Source organism: Lissotriton helveticus, chromosome 7 (genome assembly GCF_964261635.1).
Source record: "Lissotriton helveticus chromosome 7, aLisHel1.1, whole genome shotgun sequence".
NCBI lineage: Eukaryota > Metazoa > Chordata > Amphibia > Caudata > Salamandridae > Lissotriton > Lissotriton helveticus.
Window position 1 is genome coordinate 518,279,852 of NC_136068.1, and position 23,610 is coordinate 518,303,461.

General features: G+C 47.2%; 1 protein-coding gene across 1 annotated transcript in view; it reads left to right on the forward strand.

The window, feature by feature from the left end:
* Window positions 1-7,062: 7,062 nt before the first annotated feature.
* The window catches only part of LOC144768696 (uncharacterized), an 83,446-nt gene continuing 66,898 nt past the window's right edge, over window positions 7,063-23,610 (forward strand). Inside the window, exon 1 of the mRNA XM_078652557.1 lies at window positions 7,063-7,215. Coding sequence (XP_078508683.1) covers window positions 7,167-7,215 — 49 coding nt within the window. The 5' untranslated portion in view covers window positions 7,063-7,166. The remainder of the gene's footprint in view (window positions 7,216-23,610) is intronic.

The following is a 23,610-nucleotide window of genomic DNA, read 5'->3' on the forward strand; positions in this document are numbered from 1 at the left end:
AATAGTCCTCTGGGTGTCCTGATTATCCTCTCGGTAAGTATGCACCAGCATTTCTCTTAAGTTCCCATTCTTTTTGAATGCATACAAGGGTCTCTCTATCTTAACATCTTCCTCATGATTCAGTATATGCCAATTTCTATTGACAATGTTCTTAATCTGGTTACTCATGTTGGAAAATGTACTAACAAAGACTACTTTATTAGGAGGTTCCTTCTTCGCCACCGGTCTATTAACCAGTGCATCTAGTGAGCCAGTTAAGCCAGTAAGTCAGGCTTCTTCTAGGGGATTTCATCCTAGATTCTTTTTTTTTTAAAGAATAGGGTGCAGCAGTGCATTGTAAAATACAATTTGCATATAAATTTGCTAAAATTTCATTGGCATTGAAAGTGCACTTATTAAATATTCAAGTCCTTCCATGGTATGTCAAGCCAATGAAACCCGACGTTTCTTAGGAGTTGACCCATTTTCCCCCCAAAATAAGCGGTGAGTGCCACATGTCAAAAATTACCTCCATTGTGCCAAGGCCAGTATTTTCTCATGGGTGCCTCCAAATGCCATGGGTGCCCCCTTAAATCATCAAGTGCTACAGCAACAAATGATGGACAGAATGCTGAATAAATCAACCATTCACCCCAGTCAAGAGATTTGGGTTAAATCCCTCGTTCTTTTGCTAACTACGCCTCCCCAGTTTGGACCCAGCCATATGCAAATCAGTCTTGACCCTGTACTGCCAAGCCAGGTCCTCACTGGACAGGAAACAAGCATCATGGGGCCGGTTTCGGGGTTTCACCCCTCATCACCCAGGCTAGCAGTACTATATCTCAAACCTGGAGGTAGTCCAACATCCTTATATAGAAAATAAAGAAAGTAATGGCGGAAGGGACTTTAAATAGCCCCCAATAGGAAATGATGTTAAAATTAATTAATTCATTTGAACTTTTAAACTATTTATAAAAATATTGGATTGAATGGGGATAAATAGTGCATCTTAAAGCACATTTTTCATATGCATTTGCTAAAATACCATAGGCACTGAAAGGGCATTTACAAAATATTCAAATCCTTTCATGGTTTGCCAAGCCAATGGAAACTGACGCTCCCTAGGAGTTTTACCCCATTTTTTTAAAAAAAAATTCAAAATTCTTTCCATTGTGCTATGGCCTACATTTTGTCATGGATGCTCCTTTATATTGAAAACGGAATTTCGCAATTGATCACGTCCTTATACCATAGTTGACCCTTATGTCAAATATGACCTGAGTGTGTCAGGGCCAGCATTTTGCCATGGTTGCCGCCACAACATATGCCAGGTTGTTCACCTTTATGATACAATTTACTTCCAGTGTACTAGAGCCAGCATTCTGCAACTGGTGCCCACATGCCAAGAATCTCCTCAAGTTTGCCGGCATTTTTCCACAGGTGCCCTATATGCAATGAATTACCTGAAGTATGTCAGTAGCAATATTTTACTATTGGTGTCCTTTATGCCACGAATATACCCTGTGTGTCAATGCCAGTATTTTATCACAGGTGTCTGCCATGCTACGATAGCCTTAAGTGTGCCAGAGCCAATATTTTGATCTGGGTGTCTCTATAAGACAATATTTACCATCAGTATGCCATGGCTACTACGACAAACTTGCAAGAATCACAACACGTTCTTACACTCACGTTCGCTCACTCACACTCATTCTCTCAGTCATTTTTTCTTGTTCACACTACTTTGCACCCCTTACACTCATTCATTCTCACTCTCACTGAAATTCACTCAATCTCACTCATACTCACTCGTACTTACTGACGCTCAATCTCACACAATCTCACTCACTACCTGTCACTGATTCTTACCCACTTTCATTAACCCACACATGCTTTAAACATACAGTCACAAATACACACAAACAGATACGCTCTATCACACATTAACACACTCTACCCCACAAGCAAGCACACAATATACATTTAAAACCATTTTTCATTACGAGAGCTGCCATCAAAGGTCTCGTCTCAGTTCTGTTTGTTAGATTTTTTATAACACTAATAGAAAATATTAGAATATTATTCCCCATTATTAACTCAAAAAATGGGCAGAAAATAAGGAATGCGGACCCACCCATGTGTTCTTGACACTGATTTTGAAAGCTCTAAAGCCATGGTTGCAAAGGCAGATCCAGGGGTCGCAAGGTTTAAGCCAGGGGTCACTGCTGCAACCCCTGGTGAACAGAGGGCTTTTAGAGAGTATTTATATTTCTGAATCGTTCACTGCCTACATGACCATTGAGACAAAGGATTCCAAAGGACAGTGCTAGAGGTAGCAGATCTTACCTATTGATTTGGGGTTTCCTATTGACTGGGTGGTGGTGATCTGGAGTCTTTGTCAGTGAAGAGAAAAACAGCCTGTTAATAACTATTTTTTTGTGATGATGAACTATGTTTTTTTATTTTACGGAGTTTTATATAGCACAAACTTGACCCGAAGATATTGGGTATCAACAGTCCCTGTATTTAAAAAAGGAGACCGAAACTGCACACTAAACTATAGGCCTATCTCCCTGATAGACTCCATTGTAAAGGTCCTAGGGGGCATTATCCTGAAGAGGCTGTCCATTTGGGCTGAAGAGAATAAGATCATCTCTGATATACAATATGGGTTCCGTAGAGGGCATTCCACCTTGGCTCAGTGCCTCAACCTCTACCTACTCCTGGGAAAATACACCATCGCACGACCAGGAACAGTTTACATGGCCTTCATGGACCTTTCCTTGGCTTTTGACTGTGTCAACCGGGGAAAGTTGTGGCAGTCCATGGAGGCCATGGGGGTAGAGCGACACCTCGTGAACTTTTTAATGGACTTACACAGCGACACAAAGGCTAACGTCAGATACACCAGGGATCTCAAGGTCACACGAAGTTTTAGCACTAGTCGGGGGGTAAGGCAAGGGTGCATCCTCGCCCCCTTTCTTTTTAATTTATATATCAACGACCTAGAAGATCACCTGGTTAAGACGGGGCGGATTATCCGTATGTGGGTCGTCGGGGCTTACCCGTTTTATTATACGTTGACGATGCCGTCCTGTTAGCCCGTACCCCCAAAGGGCTTCAAACACTATTGGACGCCTTTTATGGATTTATGTTAAAACGAGATCTGCACATAAATAACACCAAATCCTATGTATTGCAGGTAGGGAAGGCAGCTAGAAAACAGCATATGTTTAATGTCAACGATACCAGGGTGCCTATTTGTACTTCCTTTTCTTATCTAGGGGTACTTCTAGACCAACAATTCAACTGGGTCGCTTGTATGAACAGGAAAAGGGGAGAAGTAGTTAGGGCTAACGCTGCGCTTTTTGATTTCGCAGCTAGAATGGGTAACAGACCGGTGGCAGCCATGTTGAAAGTTTATCGCTCTAAGAGTATAGCTATAGCCACCTATTGGAGGGAACTCTGGAGTTACAGTAATCATGCGTGCCTACAGATTGCCGAAAATAAATTAAAAAAAAACCTCTTATGTGTCCCACAGAGAACCCCTAACTTATCAGTACATGAAGAAACTGGCATGCCTCTTTTATGCGACACTTTGTCACTGCGCCCTCTTCTGTTCTGGCTGCAATGTTGGCTCAATAAACATCTAGGGCTAACACATAGCTTGTTAAAAGAAACTCTTAGCCTAGACAATATGTCCAAAATTCCCTGGCTGAGTTATCTTAAAGAGAGTTTCCGCAAAGAAGGGCGACCAGATCTTTTTTTAAACCCGGCTAACAAATAAAGATTCTATACTCATAAAACAGTCTTTTATTACTCGCAAAAAGCTGGACAGAGAGGGTAGGGAATTATTGAAGCCTAGTGTACGCTTCCACCTTCTGTAAAAAATCTCACCTGCGGAGGAGCAATATTTACTCTGGCCCATACCAGCATATGACCGTTTCCTTTTAATCAGGTTCAGGCTTAATATGTTTCATCTTTTACTGGCTGTCCCCAGGGGCTGCCATAAAGGGATGGTGTTAGCACCCTGTGGCTGCGACTCCCAGTCTCCACACAACTTGCTTCACTTTATGTTTTTTTGTAAATATTATGATTTCCCAAGGATCCTCTACCTTAAACCCATTTTAAAAAGGATGAACTTTGTACAAACCGGCCTGCTCTATTTTATTTACAAATGTTGAACCCAGAAATTATACCCCATGTGGCGGGTTTTTTAAAATGTACTATGAAGTATAGGAAATGCCTGGACATGTAAGAATCATTAAGAGCTAAACTTTTTAACTGTTTCTTTTTCAAAGTGCAATAGCAGAACAACCACTGTCATGAATTGTGGGCTCTCCATATGCTGTATTTCGTTTTGTAAGCTTTTTAAATGTAGCTTGGAATGCTATGTTTTACTGTAATATGAACGTTTATGCTTTTGTATACAAAAAAAACGAATAAAGTACTTTTGAATTTGGGTATCAGAGTGCTTTCCATAGCACCAGTTGCGTTACATGAGGACACATTCATTTTTGGTTAGGCACAGGGAAATTAAGTGATTTGCCCAGAATCACAGGATGTTCAGCGTCGTTGCTGAGACTCAAACCCAGTTCCCCAGATTCGAGGACGACCGTGTTAGACCAACTCCTCTCTCCAAATGTGCTTGAGCACATGTGTTTTAGGGCTTTTACATTTGTTGTCTGCCTTGAGGATAAACTGTAGTCATATGTCCTCCTAAAGTGTTATGGCCGCTGAGCACCTGGAGAGTGGTTCTAAAATCTATGTGTAAAACAAAAGAATATGCATATTCACTTTTCAGTGCCGATAATTGAAAACTTTGATGATTTTACTGATTTTCCTTCATCTTACCAATGTGCAAGCTGAGTATTCTACATGGTACACTCACTGTCAGTCTCTGATTGGCCTGGGTGTTTAGCTAGGGCCCAGGGACTGGTGTGCTCTCCGCTTGAACTTTCATCTACCGCCCGATCTTCTTTCCATCACCGCACACTAGAGACATGTTTCCTTGGATATTCTTTTCTTGTCCTACTGCTTGGACAGGTGAGAGAATTTTGTAGTCCTCTTTCTTTCTTTCTTTCTTATGTCAGAACAATGCATTTCTACCATGGTGTAATAATTGATTCTATCAGGGCTTTAAGTGGAATGAAAAAACAAGGGGGTCTCTCAAAGGGGCTTGGCCGATGTAATTAAGGGCGTGGCTTAACTACACGCAAGCTAAAAATCTGTGCTTAGCGTCGTGTGCCGCCCAACTGGTATTTTGCTGCTTCTGTCATTGCATACAAATATATAATACTGATGCAACAAGTAACATTACGCCTACAACAAGCCAGGGCTTTTTTCTTTGCCAATGGTTGTTGTTTGAGTAAGATAAACCAACAACTATGGCTTCGTTGAATAGAATATTGAAAATGCTTTAGTTCTGAAATGATGAGACTGCAAAAGTACTATAGCAGGTCTCTTTGAAGTTACCTCAAAAGCGGTGAAGGGTGGAACTGACACAGAGGTAAGATGTTTTATTTCACCCTGAGGTAAAAAATGGAGAGCCTGATAGAGACCCGATTTGGCACCTGCTTTATAGAATTGCTGGTGCTCAAGCCCCGGCCCATTTAAAGCCCTGGATTCGATAGGTGTTACGCACATTGGAATTTGTTTTGGTTTCTTTCCTTTTAACCATCTTTAATTGCTAATTTAAATGTGTATGTGCTATTTTTAATCTTTGAAATATAATTTACATTCATTAATATATACAATATTCTCATACCTTTTTGTCAGGCTCTCACAAAAATACTTTCATTACTTTAAAATAAATTACTCACAACAAATGTCGGGTCACTTGCTATGACCTTCCTGTCCGAGCTTCCTGTGAAATCCCTCTCATCTCCTTGCTTTGTGAGTCCCTAAAAGGACAAAATCTGTTCTTCAGTTGTTTATAACTCTTAATAGCTATTTGTTTTTCTTGCAATTTACTTTAAATGCCAAATGTACCTTAGGAAAATAGGCTTAGCTGAACAGTAGGCTGAGAACTGAAGATGGTATACATTGTTCAGCACATTGTGTGCACTTATGTTTAAAGAGATGAGTCGTTGACCAACAAGTACGTTTCCTTGAACATTTATTCCTGGGATAAGGAGCCCACGACCAGCTGGAGTCCTTCCTCATGGATGCCCAGAGTCAACTGCCATAACAGTACACAAAACTCCATAAAGAAAACTCTGATGGATGAGGAATGGAAATCAGACTATAAAAAGCAAGCATAACAAAGGAGTCTCGTGCATGAGAATCCAATAAACCATTACATATTGGTTCATCCCCCTTCCCCTTGTAACAAACCAAACAAAAGCAAGAAGGAATGAGAAAAAAGACAAAAATGTAACTTACATAGACATCCTTAAAGCAGCTAGGCATGGACACATTGTGTGAACTTCTAGAAGGATATAAGAGTGTTGTGGTGGGAGTGTTATTGACTGGGGGCACAGCAACACATCAAAGCCACCACCCAAATGAATGCAATTAAGTGATGTATTTTTGGCAACACTTGCCTGTGACTGTGTATATAGATAGATAATGTATCGATATGTACATATATATACATATAAATACATTATACATATATATTCACATATATACACATATATATTCACACACACACACACGAATGCCGGAGCGGCCAAATAATAAAAAGCTGCAGTCTTTACTCAAGTTCGTGTCTCCTTTTTCCACCGCCTGCCACTTCCTGTGTTCGCTCATTCCTGCCGGTTCCTTTTGACGCCTGCTTTCGCCCTTTGGCACTGTTTCCAATCTTTCTCTTTCTCCTTCTATCTGCCTTTCTGCGCTTGCCAAAGTCAGACAATGAATAATAAGTTCCAGTCCCTAAAAAAGCGCGCCGGTGCCAACCACCTGCAACCACCACTCAGATTAAGCAATGGGGCTCGTTAGGTGATGATAGAGATCTCGTAACATCAACAAACAGTAATCTCACGTCAGTCTGAGCCAGACGCACGCCTGCGTCACTCTGTGTACTGGGTTTACCACGCCTTCCTTGGCACTGCTGTGTGCGAGTCACCCCTTGCTGTATAAATGCGCGCGGCTGCTGCTCTCCCAGGTAGCACTGGGCCGCACACCTCGCGCAGGTCTTATCTCTACTCGACTGGAAGCTTTGAGGGGTTCGGCAGCTTCAAGACATGACGCTTCTACAATTCTCCTTGCTTCTGGTGGCATGTCTGCACTCAGGTGAGTCACTGCGCATGCGCCCTCTAGTACAATGACACCCTAGGCCAGTGGTTCCCAAACTTTTTTGACCTGTGGCTCCCCTGACCTAATCGGCAGTTGGCCGTGGCTCCCCACCATTTGTTTACCGGTGGGTGGGTGGGTGGTGTGTACCTCCTGTTATCTTCCTTAAAGTATTTGGGACGCAATGAAGGTATTATATTGGTTGGAATGCTTGAATTATTAATCTCATCCACTGGCAATCACTTTGGCTGCATCCCAATCCATCGTTTTTTCCCCTGGTCCCAAACCCTTATTTATGCCAGCTGCTGCTTTCAGTACCTTTTGGTACTGAGACCCGCTCTGAGAAAATGGAACATTGAGTTTGGTCTGTCGTAATCAGTATCCCCAGCCTTATTTTTACACTAAAAAGGTCTGTCCTTCCATCTGTGTGCCCATCTATATCCAAACATATTCAACCATTTGCACACCTATCCACCATATATCCTTCCGTCCATCATTTCACTCACCCATCCCTCCATCCACCCTTTCACTCATCCATCCATTATTCATCTACCCACCCTTTCACCCCATCCATCTGTACAATCATCCATGCATCCACTCTTCCACCCAGCCATCCATTCACTTACTCATCCATCCACCCATTCACTTACTCATCCATTCACCCAGTCATTTATCCTTCCACCCATTCACCCTTTCAGTCATTCATCCTCCCTTTCTCTCTCCATCCCCCTTTCACTTATCCATCCATCAACCCACCCATTTACTCATCATTCATGAATCCATCCATTGATCCTATTACTCATCCATTCTTTCACTCATCCAACCATACGTTCACTCATCCAGCCATCCGTTCTCTCATCCATCCACCTTTTCACTTCACTCATCTATCCATCCTTTTGTCCATCTACCCCTTTTCACTAACTCATCAATCCTTACATCCACCCTTTCACTCATCCATCCATTCACCATTTCACTTATCAATTCATCCATCCACCCATTCACTTGCCCATCATCTACCCTTTCATTCATCCACACATCCATCCTTCCACACACCCATCCACCAATTCACTCGCCCATCAGCTGCCCTTTCACTCATCCATCCATCCTTTCACACACCCATCCACACTTTTACCCATCCATCTACCCTTCCACACATACATCAACCCTTCCACCCATACATCCATCTATTTACCTTTTCTCTCATCCATACTTCCATTCATTCACTCATCCATCGTCCTTTCTTTCATTATCTATCCATTCCCCCTTTCATTCATGCATTCATCCTTTCAGTAATCCATCCAACCATTCAGACATTCCTTCACTTATTTACTCACCCACCTTTTCACATTATGAGCTGAGCCTTTGTTTGCAGAGTTGCAGGCAGAAGAGTCCCATTAAGAATGAACTACAGCAAGGGGTGGGCTGGTGGAGAGTTCACTATGCTCCTGCACATAGGCAGACTGAAAACGTAGAAGTCATGCATGATGCACAGTGCCAGGATGTGAGGTTACTGTAACATGGTGTTGTTTCCAGGGCTTTAAGCGGTGTAAAAAAACTGGGGGGTCTCTTCAAAGGGGGTGTTTGACGTAATTAAGAGCGCAGCTTAAAACACCTTGGCTAAAAATCTGCGCTTAGCATAGTGTTCCGCCTCACTGGTATTATGTTGTCTCTGTCATTGCATCCAGATATATAATACAGCAAGTATCATTACACCTCAACAAGCCAGGACTATTGGCTTTGTCAATGGTTGCTAGTTCCTTAAAGAAAAAAAAAGGAGCAACCATGGCTATGTTGAATACAATATTGAAAATACTTCAGTTCTAAAATGAGAGGACAGTGAGAGAACGATAACCTGTTCTTTTAAACTTATTTTACAGGCTTCTTTGAATGAAGTGTTTTCCTAACGTTGCAGCTGGGCGTTTTACTTTTTATCGTACAGAATGCCCTTCTGTACACTGAGGCAGGAGGAGGCCGCCACATGGTGTCACACCCCCAGACTGCCCCATTGTCATTCAGTAATTGGCAATCAGCCCCATACAGAATTTCAATGGGCGGGAGGGGCTGCTCTTGTGCTCCTGGAGGAGTGCGAGGCGCCTCCAGCAGCAGGGGTGAGGCCTCTCACAGGGGAGCAGCGCTGCTCCCTGTGATGGCCAAAATTACAGATAAAAGGCCCGTGGAATTTACGGACAATTGGTCACCCTAGTGTACGCGGCGCCCCTGGCACCTCATTACGGCGCACTGGGGCGCCGCGGCGCACAGTTTGGGAACCACAGCCCTAGGCCAAAGAGCAGGTTTTCCCAGAGAAGGGGGTTACCAGAAAAATGTGTGAAAGTGGTGATGGATTTAGGGAAGTAAAGGGAGGGTAGTGTGAGAAGGACAGAAGATGATTAAAGGGAATGAGAAGGGATCGGAGTAGTGTTCTAAAGAAAACTTGGGGGGGTCCTCATTCCATGTCACCATGATCCCCCACTTTCAGGACGGCTGACCTATTCCACATGCACAAACTGTCCCACCTGCACCGTGTCTCACTTCTCTCCTGTCATTCTCTCCTTGGCTAGTCGCTGTGATGTCGGGCCTCAGGCCCACATCATGCAAATAAAGGACACAGGCTGTATTAGAGTTAGTGGGTTAACTGGCCACGAGCACGTGCACCCGGGCCCATTTATTAGCCGGGTCACGTCACTCGTGACGCCGGTGGTGGATGGGTGCGGGGTGTGTTTGCCCGCTCCCATAGGGGGAGTGGTTATTAAACCAGTGCCTGGCGAGACACTAGAACGTGTCTCGCAGGACACTACATTCCTTTCCACGTTTATTAAAGAACGAACAAAATGATGGTCCACCCTGTAGGGACAAAACAATTAACTAAAACACCACAGAGTCCATCAGTCTTCCGAGACAGGTGGCAGGAAGACGCCAGACGTGGGCTGTGCCTCCGCCTTGCTGAGGTTGAGTTTCAGTGCCGGCGTGACACGTATTGTGTGGATCCTCTCTTGCCTGCCTTGGGGCCACTGCCGACTCCGTCTTGAGGCGGTGTGAGGAAAGACACTTGATACTGATCTTCACCCATGACATCTGCAGTCAGGAGCAGGGATTCCGTTTGACTTAGACTGCTGACACTCTGGGGTGGACGATCATCTGGGGACGCGTTGGGATGATACACGGTTTGCGTTTGCTGTGACTTGTGTTCCGCTCTCCCGTGAGGCTGTATCCAGGGACGCCGGTTGACGCTCACCTGGGGAAACAGATTTTTTTTTTTAATAAAGATTTTATTCACATATTCACATCATATACAGCTTCTATGTGCCTACAACCCGGAGGCCGGCAGCAGGTGACATTCGTAAGGCACTTTCTGAACACAGCTGTATCGCCGACAACCCTGGGTTTCGGCAGCGAATCAAAGTGAACAGTGATTGTAGTCAAACGGAGCACAATGAAGGCAACATGTCAATTATCCACTTAGTGTAAAATACGGAGAGCAGCCAGAGTGCCTTCTACACATTCTCTCATTGATCTAATTAAACAAGTCTCTCAAAAAACCCACCCCCCCAACCCCTGTGTGCCTGTAAAAATGCCCGTTACTTTCTGAATAATAGTGTATCTGCATAGCTGGTGTCAACCCATGGACTACTGGAATATGTAGTTTGTAATATAGTGTACAGCTTACGATGTGAGTGTGTGTGACATTTCTATTAATCATTCTGCAACCAACAGCCCGCATCTTATGAAGTACTTCCAATTGTAGGAGTCAGTCTACCCCGCTTGCTCGTGATCCGCCCCACCAGGATCCCCCTGGGGAAACTTTGGGATGATACTCGGTCTGCGCTCGCTGCGGCTTACTCTTGGTTCTCCCTTGAGGCTGTATCCGGGGACGCCGATTGACGCTCACCTGGAGACGTATTGGGATGAGACTCAGTTTGCGCTTGCTGCGGCTTACTCTTTGTTCTCCCTTGAGACTGTGTCCAGGGACGCCGATTGACGCTCACCTGGGGAAGTGGTGGGATGAGACTCGGTTCTCACTTGCTGCCGCTTTCATGTGGTTATCCTTAGTGCTGTCGCCAGGGCAGTTGGTCTGCCTTGGTGTCTGTCTGGTGTCTTTGGAGGTGTTCTTGGGTTGTGTTGCTACGAGTCCTTGGGCTTCTCCTCTTGTTGTCTTTGACATACCTGTGGGTGTGCAGCTCTTCTGGGTAACACCATTTCCGCTTTTCTTCTTCTTCTGGGGCAGTGACATGCCACATGTTCCAACAAGGCCAACGGGCCTATTAACTTCAATGGTCTCGCGACCATTCGGGCGAGCCTTCAGCCGCTCTTCTTGGCGGCATGGCAAGCAGACCCTCGTGTTGGGTGCTCCTTATTCAGGGAGTAGCTTCCACGGGCAGTGGTGAGCTGTGGTGGTGGCTGGCCACGTGTGGTGTACGACTCTCCTCTTGTCAGCCTTGGGTTGCTGATGACTCCTGCTTGCAGCAGTGTGAGGGAGGAAACTGTGATGCGTTCTGCACCTTACGGGCTCTGTTGCTGCTGTGGAGATTTATTGCAAAAAACACAGTTGATGGACAGAATGTAGAACAATGTCATACATTCACCCCAGTACAAGGATCTGGGCCTAAATCCATCGTTTTTTTGCACTCCACACCACCCTGGGTTAGACACTGGCTATATGCAAATCAGCTCTGACCCTGTGCCTCATGGGAACAGTCCAGTCCGAACTACCAAGCCATGTCTTTCCCAGACCGGAATCAAGCATCCAAGGACCGGTTTCTGGCTATCAGCCTTCATTCAGCCTGGATAGCTTGACTCCAGTGGTGTGGAGAGCCTGGGACTCACGTCTGAGCATACCCAGCCCACTCGGGGTGAAAATTGCAAAAAACACAGTTGATGGACAGAATGTAGAACAATGTCATACATTCACCCCAGTACAAGGATCTGGGCCTAAATCCATCGTTTTTTTGCACTCCACACCACCCTGGGTTAGACACTGGCTATATGCAAATCAGCTCTGACTCTGTGCCTCATGGGAACAGTCCAGTCCGAACTACCAAGCCATGTCTTTCCCAGACCGGAATCAAGCATCCAAGGACCGGTTTCTGGCTATCAGCCTTCATTCAGCCTGGATAGCTTGACTCCAGTGGTGTGGAGAGCCTGGGACTCGTGTTTGAGCATACCCAGCCCACTCGGGGTGAAAATTGCAAAAAACACAGTTGATGGACAGAATGTAGAACAATGGCATACATTCACCCCAGTACAAGGATCTGGGCCTAAATCCATCGTTTTTTTTGCACTCCACTCCACCCTGGGTTGGACACTGGCTATATGCAAATCAGCTCTGACCCTGTGCCTCATGGGAACAGTCCAGTCCGAACTACCAAGCCATGTCTTTCCCAGACCGGAATCAAGCATCCAAGGACCGGTTTCTGGCTATCAGCCTTCATTCAGCCTGGATAGCTTGACTCCAGTGGTGTGGAGAGCCTGGGACTCACGTCTGAGCATACCCAGCCCACTCGGGGTGAAAATTGCAAAAAACACAGTTGATGGACAGAATGTAGAACAATGTCATACATTCACCCCAGTACAAGGATCTGGGCCTAAATCCATCGTTTTTTTGCACTCCACACCACCCTGGGTTAGACACTGGCTATATGCAAATCAGCTCTGACCCTGTGCCTCATGGGAACAGTCCAGTCCGAACTACCAAGCCATGTCTTTCCCAGACCGGAATCAAGCATCCAAGGACCGGTTTCTGGCTATCAGCCTTCATTCAGCCTGGATAGCTTGACTCCAGTGGTATGGAGAGCCTGGGACTCACGTCTGAGCATACCCAGCCCACTCGGGGTGAAAATTGCAAAAAACACAGTTGATGGACAGAATGTAGAACAATGTCATACATTCACCCCAGTACAAGGATCTGGGCCTAAATCCATCGTTTTTTTGCACTCCACACCACCCTGGGTTAGACACTGGCTATATGCAAATCAGCTCTGACCCTGTGCCTCATGGGAACAGTCCAGTCCGAACTACCAAGCCATGTCTTTCCCAGACCGGAATCAAGCATCCAAGGACCGGTTTCTGGCTATCAGCCTTCATTCAGCCTGGATAGCTTGACTCCAGTGGTGTGGAGAGCCTGGGACTCACGTCTGAGCATACCCAGCCCACTCGGGGTGAAAATTGCAAAAAACACAGTTGATGGACAGAATGTAGAACAATGTCATACATTCACCCCAGTACAAGGATCTGGGCCTAAATCCATCGTTTTTTTGCACTCCACACCACCCCGGGTTAGACACTGGCTATATGCAAATCAGCTCTGACCCTGTGCCTCATGGGAACAGTCCAGTCCGAACTACCAAGCCATGTCTTTCCCAGACCGGAATCAAGCATCCAAGGACCGGTTTCTGGCTATCAGCCTTCATTCAGCCTGGATAGCTTGACTCCAGTGGTGTGGAGAGCCTGGGACTCACGTCTGAGCATACCCAGCCCACTCGGGGTGAAAATTGCAAAAAACACAGTTGATGGACAGAATGTAGAACAATGTCATACATTCACCCCAGTACAAGGATCTGGGCCTAAATCCATCGTTATTTTGCACTCCACACCACCCCGGGTTAGACACTGGCTATATGCAAATCAGCTCTGACCCTGTGCCTCATGGGAACAGTCCAGTCCGAACTACCAAGCCATGTCTTTCCCAGACCGGAATCAAGCATCCAAGGACCGGTTTCTGGCTATCAGCCTTCATTCAGCCTGGATAGCTTGACTCCAGTGGTGTGGAGAGCCTGGGACTCACGTCTGAGCATACCCAGCCCACTCGGGGTGAAAATTGCAAAAAACACAGTTGATGGACAGAATGTAGAACAATGTCATACATTCACCCCAGTACAAGGATCTGGGCCTAAATCCATCGTTTTTTTGCACTCCACACCACCCTGGGTTAGACACTGGCTATATGCAAATCAGCTCTGACCCTGTGCCTCATGGGAACAGTCCAGTCCGAACTACCAAGCCATGTCTTTCCCAGACCGGAATCAAGCATCCAAGGACCGGTTTCTGGCTATCAGCCTTCATTCAGCCTGGATAGCTTGACTCCAGTGGTGTGGAGAGCCTGGGACTCACGTCTGAGCATACCCAGCCCACTCGGGGTGAAAATTGCAAAAAACACAGTTGATGGACAGAATGTAGAACAATGTCATACATTCACCCCAGTACAAGGATCTGGGCCTAAATCCATCGTTTTTTTGCACTCCACACCACCCTGGGTTAGACACTGGCTATATGCAAATCAGCTCTGACCCTGTGCCTCATGGGAACAGTCCAGTCCGAACTACCAAGCCATGTCTTTCCCAGACCGGAATCAAGCATCCAAGGACCGGTTTCTGGCTATCAGCCTTCATTCAGCCTGGATAGCTTGACTCCAGTGGTGTGGAGAGCCTGGGACTCACGTCTGAGCATACCCAGCCCACTCGGGGTGAAAATTGCAAAAAAACACAGTTGATGGACAGAATGTAGAACAATGTCATACATTCACCCCAGTACAAGGATCTGGGCCTAAATCCATCGTTTTTTTGCACTCCACACCACCCTGGGTTAGACACTGGCTATATGCAAATCAGCTCTGACCCTGTGCCTCATGGGAACAGTCCAGTCCGAACTACCAAGCCATGTCTTTCCCAGACCGGAATCAAGCATCCAAGGACCGGTTTCTGGCTATCAGCCTTCATTCAGCCTGGATAGCTTGACTCCAGTGGTGTGGAGAGCCTGGGACTCACGTCTGAGCATACCCAGCCCACTCGGGGTGAAAATTGCAAAAAAACACAGTTGATGGACAGAATGTAGAACAATGTCATACATTCACCCCAGTACAAGGATCTGGGCCTAAATCCATCGTTTTTTTGCACTCCACACCACCCTGGGTTAGACACTGGCTATATGCAAATCAGCTCTGACCCTGTGCCTCATGGGAACAGTCCAGTCCGAACTACCAAGCCATGTCTTTCCCAGACCGGAATCAAGCATCCAAGGACCGGTTTCTGGCTATCAGCCTTCATTCAGCCTGGATAGCTTGACTCCAGTGGTGTGGAGAGCCTGGGACTCACGTCTGAGCATACCCAGCCCACTCGGGGTGAAAATTGCAAAAAACACAGTTGATGGACAGAATGTAGAACAATGTCATACATTCACCCCAGTACAAGGATCTGGGCCTAAATCCATCGTTTTTTTGCACTACACACCACCCTGGGTTAGACACTGGCTATATGCAAATCAGCTCTGACCCTGTGCCTCATGGGAACAGTCCAGTCCGAACTACCAAGCCATGTCTTTCCCAGACCGGAATCAAGCATCCAAGGACCGGTTTCTGGCTATCAGCCCTCATTCAGCCTGGATAGCTTGACTCCAGTGGTGTGGAGAGCCTGGGACTCACGTCTGAGCATACCCAGCCCACTCGGGGTGAAAATTGCAAAAAACACAGTTGATGGACAGAATGTAGAACAATGTCATACATTCACCCCAGTACAAGGATCTGGGCCTAAATTCATCGTTTTTTTGCACTCCACACCACCCCGGGTTAGACACTGGCTATATGCAAATCAGCTCTGACCCTGTGCCTCATGGGAACAGTCCAGTCCGAACTACCAAGCCATGTCTTTCCCAGACCGGAATCAAGCATCCAAGGACCGGTTTCTGGCTATCAGCCTTCATTCAGCCTGGATAGCTTGACTCCAGTGGTGTGGAGAGCCTGGGACTCACGTCTGAGCATACCCAGCCCACTCGGGGTGAAAATTGCAAAAAACACAGTTGATGGACAGAATGTAGAACAATGTCATACATTCACCCCAGTACAAGGATCTGGGCCTAAATCCATCGTTTTTTTGCACTCCACACCACCCTGGGTTAGACACTGGCTATATGCAAATCAGCTCTGACCCTGTGCCTCATGGGAACAGTCCAGTCCAAACTACCAAGCCATGTCTTTCCCAGACCGGAATCAAGCATCCAAGGACCGGTTTCTGGCTATCAGCCTTCATTCAGCCTGGATAGCTTGACTCCAGTGGTGTGGAGAGCCTGGGACTCACGTCTGAGCATACCCAGCCCATTCGGGGTGAAAATTGCAAAAAACACAGTTGATGGACAGAATGTAGAACAATGTCATACATTCACCCCAGTACAAGGATCTGGGCCTAAATCCATCGTTTTTTTGCACTCCACACCACCCTGGGTTAGACACTGGCTATATGCAAATCAGCTCTGACCCTGTGCCTCATGGGAACAGTCCAGTCCAAACTACCAAGCCATGTCTTTCCCAGACCGGAATCAAGCATCCAAGGACCGGTTTCTGGCTATCAGCCTTCATTCAGCCTGGATAGCTTGACTCCAGTGGTGTGGAGAGCCTGGGACTCACGTCTGAGCATACCCAGCCCACTCGGGGTGAAAATTGCAAAAAACACAGTTGATGGACAGAATGTAGAACAATGTCATACATTCACCCCAGTACAAGGATCTGGGCCTAAATCCATCGTTTTTTGCACTCCACACCACCCCGGGTTAGACACTGGCTATATGCAAATCAGCTCTGACCCTGTGCCTCATGGGAACAGTCCAGTCCGAACTACCAAGCCATGTCTTTCCCAGACCGGAATCAAGCATCCAAGGACCGGTTTCTGGCTATCAGCCTTCATTCAGCCTGGATAGCTTGACTCCAGTTGTGTGGAGAGCCTGGGACTCACGTCTGAGCATACCCAGCCCACTCGGGGTGAAAATTGCAAAAAAACACAGTTGATGGACAGAATGTAGAACAATGTCATACATTCACCCAAGTACAAGGATCTGGGCCTAAATCCATCGTTTTTTTGCACTCCACACCACCCTGGGTTAGACACTGGCTATATGCAAATCAGCTCTGACCCTGTGCCTCATGGGAACAGTCCAGTCCGAACTACCAAGCCATGTCTTTCCCAGACCGGAATCAAGCATCCAAGGACCGGTTTCTGGCTATCAGCCTTCATTCAGCCTGGATAGCTTGACTCCAGTGGTGTGGAGAGCCTGGGACTCACGTCTGAGCATACCCAGCCCACTCGGGGTGAAAATTGCAAAAAACACAGTTGATGGACAGAATGTAGAACAATGTCATACATTCACCCCAGTACAAGGATCTGGGCCTAAATCCATCGTTTTTTTGCACTACACACCACCCTGGGTTAGACACTGGCTATATGCAAATCAGCTCTGACCCTGTGCCTCATGGGAACAGTCCAGTCCGAACTACCAAGCCATGTCTTTCCCAGACCGGAATCAAGCATCCAAGTACCGGTTTCTGGCTATCAGCCTTCATTCAGCCTGGATAGCTTGACTCCAGTGGTGTGGAGAGCCTGGGACTCACGTCTGAGCATACCCAGCCCACTCAGGGTGAAAATTGCAAAAAACACAGTTGATGGACAGAATGTAGAACAATGTCATACATTCACCCCAGTACAAGGATCTGGGCCTAAATCCATCGTTTTTTTGCACTCCACACCACCCCGGGTTAGACACTGGCTATATGCAAATCAGCTCTGACCCTGTGCCTCATGGGAACAGTCCAGTCCGAACTACCAAGCCATGTCTTTCCCAGACCGGAATCAAGCATCCAAGGTCCGGTTTCTGGCTATCAGCCTTCATTCAGCCTGGATAGCTTGACTCCAGTGGTGTGGAGAGCCTGGGACTCACGTCTGAGCATACCCAGCCCACTCGGGGTGAAAATTGCAAAAAAACACAGTTGATGGACAGAATGTAGAACAATGTCATACATTCACCCCAGTACAAGGATCTGGGCCTAAATCCATCGTTTTTTTGCACTCCACACCACCCTGGGTTAGACACTGGCTATATGCAAATCAGCTCTGACGCTGTGCCTCATGGGAACAGTCCAGTCCGAACTACCAAGCCATGTCTTTCCCAGACCGGAATCAAGCATCCAAGGACCGGTTTCTGGCTATCAGCCTTCATTCAGCCTGGATAGCTTGACTCCAGTGGTGTGGAGAGCCTGGGACTCACGTCTGAGCATACCCAGCCCACTCGGGGTGAAAATTGCAAAAAACACAGTTGATGGACAGAATGTAGAACAATGTCATACATTCACCCCAGTACAAGGACCTGGGCCTAAATCCATCGTTTTTTTGCACTACACACCACCCTGGGTTAGACACTGGCTATATGCAAATCAGCTCTGACCCTGTGCCTCATGGGAACAGTCCAGTCCGAACTACCAAGCCATGTCTTTCCCAGACCGGAATCAAGCATCCAAGTACCGGTTTCTGGCTATCAGCCTTCATTCAGCCTGGATAGCTTGACTCCAGTGGTGTGGAGAGCCTGGGACTCACGTCTGAGCATACCCAGCCCACTCGGGGTGAAAATTGCAAAAAACACAGTTGATGGACAGAATGTAGAACAATGTCATACATTCACCCCAGTACAAGGATCTGGGCCTAAATCCATCGTTTTTTTGCACTCCACACCACCCTGGGTTAGACACTGGCTATATGCAAATCAGTTCTGACCCTGTGCCTCATGGGAACAGTCCAGTCCGAACTACCAAGCCATGTCTTTCCCAGACCGGAATCAAGCATCCAAGGACCGGTTTCTGGCTATCAGCCTTCATTCAGCCTGGATAGCTTGACTCCAGTGGTGTGGAGAGCCTGGGACTCACGTCTGAGCATACCCAGCCCACTCGGGGTGAAAATTGCAAAAAACACAGTTGATGGACAGAATGTAGAACAATGTCATACATTCACCCCAGTACAAGGATCTGGGCCTAAATCCATCGTTTTTTTGCACTCCACACCACCCTGGGTTAGACACTGGCTATATGCAAATCAGCTCTGACCCTGTGCCTCATGGGAACAGTCCAGTCCGAACTACCAAGCCATGTCTTTCCCAGACCGGAATCAAGCATCCAAGGACCGGTTTCTGGCTATCAGCCTTCATTCAGCCTGGATAGCTTGACTCCAGTGGTGTGGAGAGCCTGGGACTCACGTCTGAGCATACCCAGCCCACTCGGGGTGAAAATTGCAAAAAAACACAGTTGATGGACAGAATGTAGAACAATGTCATACATTCACCCCAGTACAAGGATCTGGGCCTAAATCCATCGTTTTTTTGCACTCCACACCACCCTGGGTTAGACACTGGCTATATGCAAATCAGCTCTGACCCTGTGCCTCATGGGAACAGTCCAGTCCGAACTACCAAGCCATGTCTTTCCCAGACCGGAATCAAGCATCCAAGGACCGGTTTCTGGCTATCAGCCTTCATTCAGCCTGGATAGCTTGACTCCAGTGGTGTGGAGAGCCTGGGACTCACGTCTGAGCATACCCAGCCCACTCGGGGGTGAAAATTGCAAAAAACACAGTTGATGGACAGAATGTAGAACAATGTCATACATTCACCCCAGTACAAGGATCTGGGCCTAAATCCATCGTTTTTTTGCACTCCACACCACCCTGGGTTAGACACTGGCTATATGCAAATCAGCTCTGACCCTGTGCCTCATGGGAACAGTCCAGTCCGAACTACCAAGCCATGTCTTTCCCAGACCGGAATCAAGCATCCAAGGACCGGTTTCTGGCTATCAGCCTTCATTCAGCCTGGATAGCTTGACTCCAGTGGTGTGGAGAGCCTGGGACTCACGTCTGAGCATACCCAGCCCACTCGGGGTGAAAATTGCAAAAAACACAGTTGATGGACAGAATGTAGAACAATGTCATACATTCACCCCAGTACAAGGATCTGGGCCTAAATTCATCGTTTTTTTGCACTCCACACCACCCCGGGTTAGACACTGGCTATATGCAAATCAGCTCTGACCCTGTGCCTCATGGGAACAGTCCAGTCCGAACTACCAAGCCATGTCTTTCCCAGACCGAAATCAAGCATCCAAGGACCGGTTTCTGGCTATCAGCCTTCATTCAGCCTGGATAGCTTGACTCCAGTGGTGTGGAGAGCCTGGGACTCACGTCTGAGCATACCCAGCCCACTCGGGGTGAAAATTGCAAAAAAAACAGTTGATGGACAGAATGTAGAACAATGTCATACATTCACCCCAGTACAAGGATCTGGGCCTAAATCCATCGTTATTTTGCACTCCACACAACCCCGGGTTAGACACTGGCTATATGCAAATCAGCTCTGACCCTGTGCCTCATGGGAACAGTCCAGTCCGAACTACCAAGCCATGTCTTTCCCAGACCGGAATCAAGCATCCAAGGACCGGTTTCTGGCTATCAGCCTTCATTCAGCCTGGATAGCTTGACTCCAGTGGTGTGGAGAGCCTGGGACTCACGTCTGAGCATACCCAGCCCACTCGGGGTGAAAATTGCAAAAAACACAGTTGATGGACAGAATGTAGAACAATGTCATACATTCACCCCAGTACAAGGATCTGGGCCTAAATCCATCGTTTTTTTGCACTCCACACCACCCTGGGTTAGACACTGGCTATATGCAAATCAGCTCTGACCCTGTGCCTCATGGGAACAGTCCAGTCCGAACTACCAAGCCATGTCTTTCCCAGACCGGAATCAAGCATCCAAGGACCGGTTTCTGGCTATCAGCCTTCATTCAGCCTGGATAGCTTGACTCCAGTGGTGTGGAGAGCCTGGGACTCACGTCTGAGCATACCCAGCCCACTCGGGGTGAAAATTGCAAAAAACACAGTTGATGGACAGAATGTAGAACAATGTCATACATTCACCCCAGTACAAGGATCTGGGCCTAAATCCATCGTTTTTTTGCACTCCACACCACCCTGGGTTAGACACTGGCTATATGCAAATCAGCTCTGACCCTGTGCCTCATGGGAACAGTCCAGTCCAAACTACCAAGCCATGTCTTTCCCAGACCGGAATCAAGCATCCAAGGACCGGTTTCTGGCTATCAGCCTTCATTCAGCCTGGATAGCTTGACTCCAGTGGTGTGGAGAGCCTGGGACTCACGTCTGAGCATACCCAGCCCACTCGGGGTGAAAATTGCAAAAAACACAGTTGATGGACAGAATGTAGAACAATGTCATACATTCACCCCAGTACAAGGATCTGGGCCTAAATCCATCGTTTTTTGCACTCCACACCACCCCGGGTTAGACACTGGCTATATGCAAATCAGCTCTGACCCTGTGCCTCATGGGAACAGTCCAGTCCGAACTACCAAGCCATGTCTTTCCCAGACCGGAATCAAGCATCCAAGGACCGGTTTCTGGCTATCAGCCTTCATTCAGCCTGGATAGCTTGACTCCAGTTGTGTGGAGAGCCTGGGACTCACGTCTGAGCATACCCAGCCCACTCGGGGTGAAAATTGCAAAAAAACACAGTTGATGGACAGAATGTAGAACAATGTCATACATTCACCCAAGTACAAGGATCTGGGCCTAAATCCATCGTTTTTTTGCACTCCACACCACCCCGGGTTAGACACTGGCTATATGCAAATCAGCTCTGACCCTGTGCCTCATGGGAACAGTCCAGTCCGAACTACCAAGCCATGTCTTTCCCAGACCGGAATCAAGCATCCAAGGACCGGTTTCTGGCTATCAGCCTTCATTCAGCCTGGATAGCTTGACTCCAGTGGTGTGGAGAGCCTGGGACTCACGTCTGAGCATACCCAGCCCACTCGGGGTGAAAATTGCAAAAAACACAGTTGATGGACAGAATGTAGAACAATGTCATACATTCACCCCAGTACAAGGATCTGGGCCTAAATCCATCGTTTTTTTGCACTACACACCACCCTGGGTTAGACACTGGCTATATGCAAATCAGCTCTGACCCTGTGCCTCATGGGAACAGTCCAGTCCGAACTACCAAGCCATGTCTTTCCCAGACCGGAATCAAGCATCCAAGGACCGGTTTCTGGCTATCAGCCTTCATTCAGCCTGGATAGCTTGACTCCAGTGGTGTGGAGAGCCTGGGACTCACGTCTGAGCATACCCAGCCCACTCGGGGTGAAAATTGCAAAAAACACAGTTGATGGACAGAATGTAGAACAATGTCATACATTCACCCCAGTACAAGGATCTGGGCCTAAATCCATCGTTTTTTTGCACTACACACCACCCTGGGTTAGACACTGGCTATATGCAAATCAGCTCTGACCCTGTGCCTCATGGGAACAGTCCAGTCCGAACTACCAAGCCATGTCTTTCCCAGACCGGAATCAAGCATCCAAGTACCGGTTTCTGGCTATCAGCCTTCATTCAGCCTGGATAGCTTGACTCCAGTGGTGTGGAGAGCCTGGGACTCACGTCTGAGCATACCCAGCCCACTCGGGGTGAAAATTGCAAAAAACACAGTTGATGGACAGAATGTAGAACAATGTCATACATTCACCCCAGTACAAGGATCTGGGCCTAAATCCATCGTTTTTTTGCACTCCACACCACCCCGGGTTAGACACTGGCTATATGCAAATCAGCTCTGACCCTGTGCCTCATGGGAACAGTCCAGTCCGAACTACCAAGCCATGTCTTTCCCAGACCGGAATCAAGCATCCAAGGTCCGGTTTCTGGCTATCAGCCTTCATTCAGCCTGGATAGCTTGACTCCAGTGGTGTGGAGAGCCTGGGACTCACGTCTGAGCATACCCAGCCCACTCGGGGTGAAAATTGCAAAAAAACACAGTTGATGGACAGAATGTAGAACAATGTCATACATTCACCCCAGTACAAGGACCTGGGCCTAAATCCATCGTTTTTTTGCACTACACACCACCCTGGGTTAGACACTGGCTATATGCAAATCAGCTCTGACCCTGTGCCTCATGGGAACAGTCCAGTCCGAACTACCAAGCCATGTCTTTCCCAGACCGGAATCAAGCATCCAAGTACCGGTTTCTGGCTATCAGCCTTCATTCAGCCTGGATAGCTTGACTCCAGTGGTGTGGAGAGCCTGGGACTCACGTCTGAGCATACCCAGCCCACTCGGGGTGAAAATTGCAAAAAACACAGTTGATGGACAGAATGTAGAACAATGTCATACATTCACCCCAGTACAAGGATCTGGGCCTAAATCCATCGTTTTTTTGCACTCCACACCACCCTGGGTTAGACACTGGCTATATGCAAATCAGCTCTGACCCTGTGCCTCATGGGAACAGTCCAGTCCGAACTACCAAGCCATGTCTTTCCCAGACCGGAATCAAGCATCCAAGGACCGGTTTCTGGCTATCAGCCTTCATTCAGCCTGGATAGCTTGACTCCAGTGGTGTGGAGAGCCTGGGACTCACGTCTGAGCATACCCAGCCCACTCGGGGTGAAAATTGCAAAAAACACAGTTGATGGACAGAATGTAGAACAGTGTCATACATTCACCCCAGTACAAGGATCTGGGCCTAAATCCATCGTTTTTTTGCACTCCACACCACCCTGGGTTAGACACTGGCT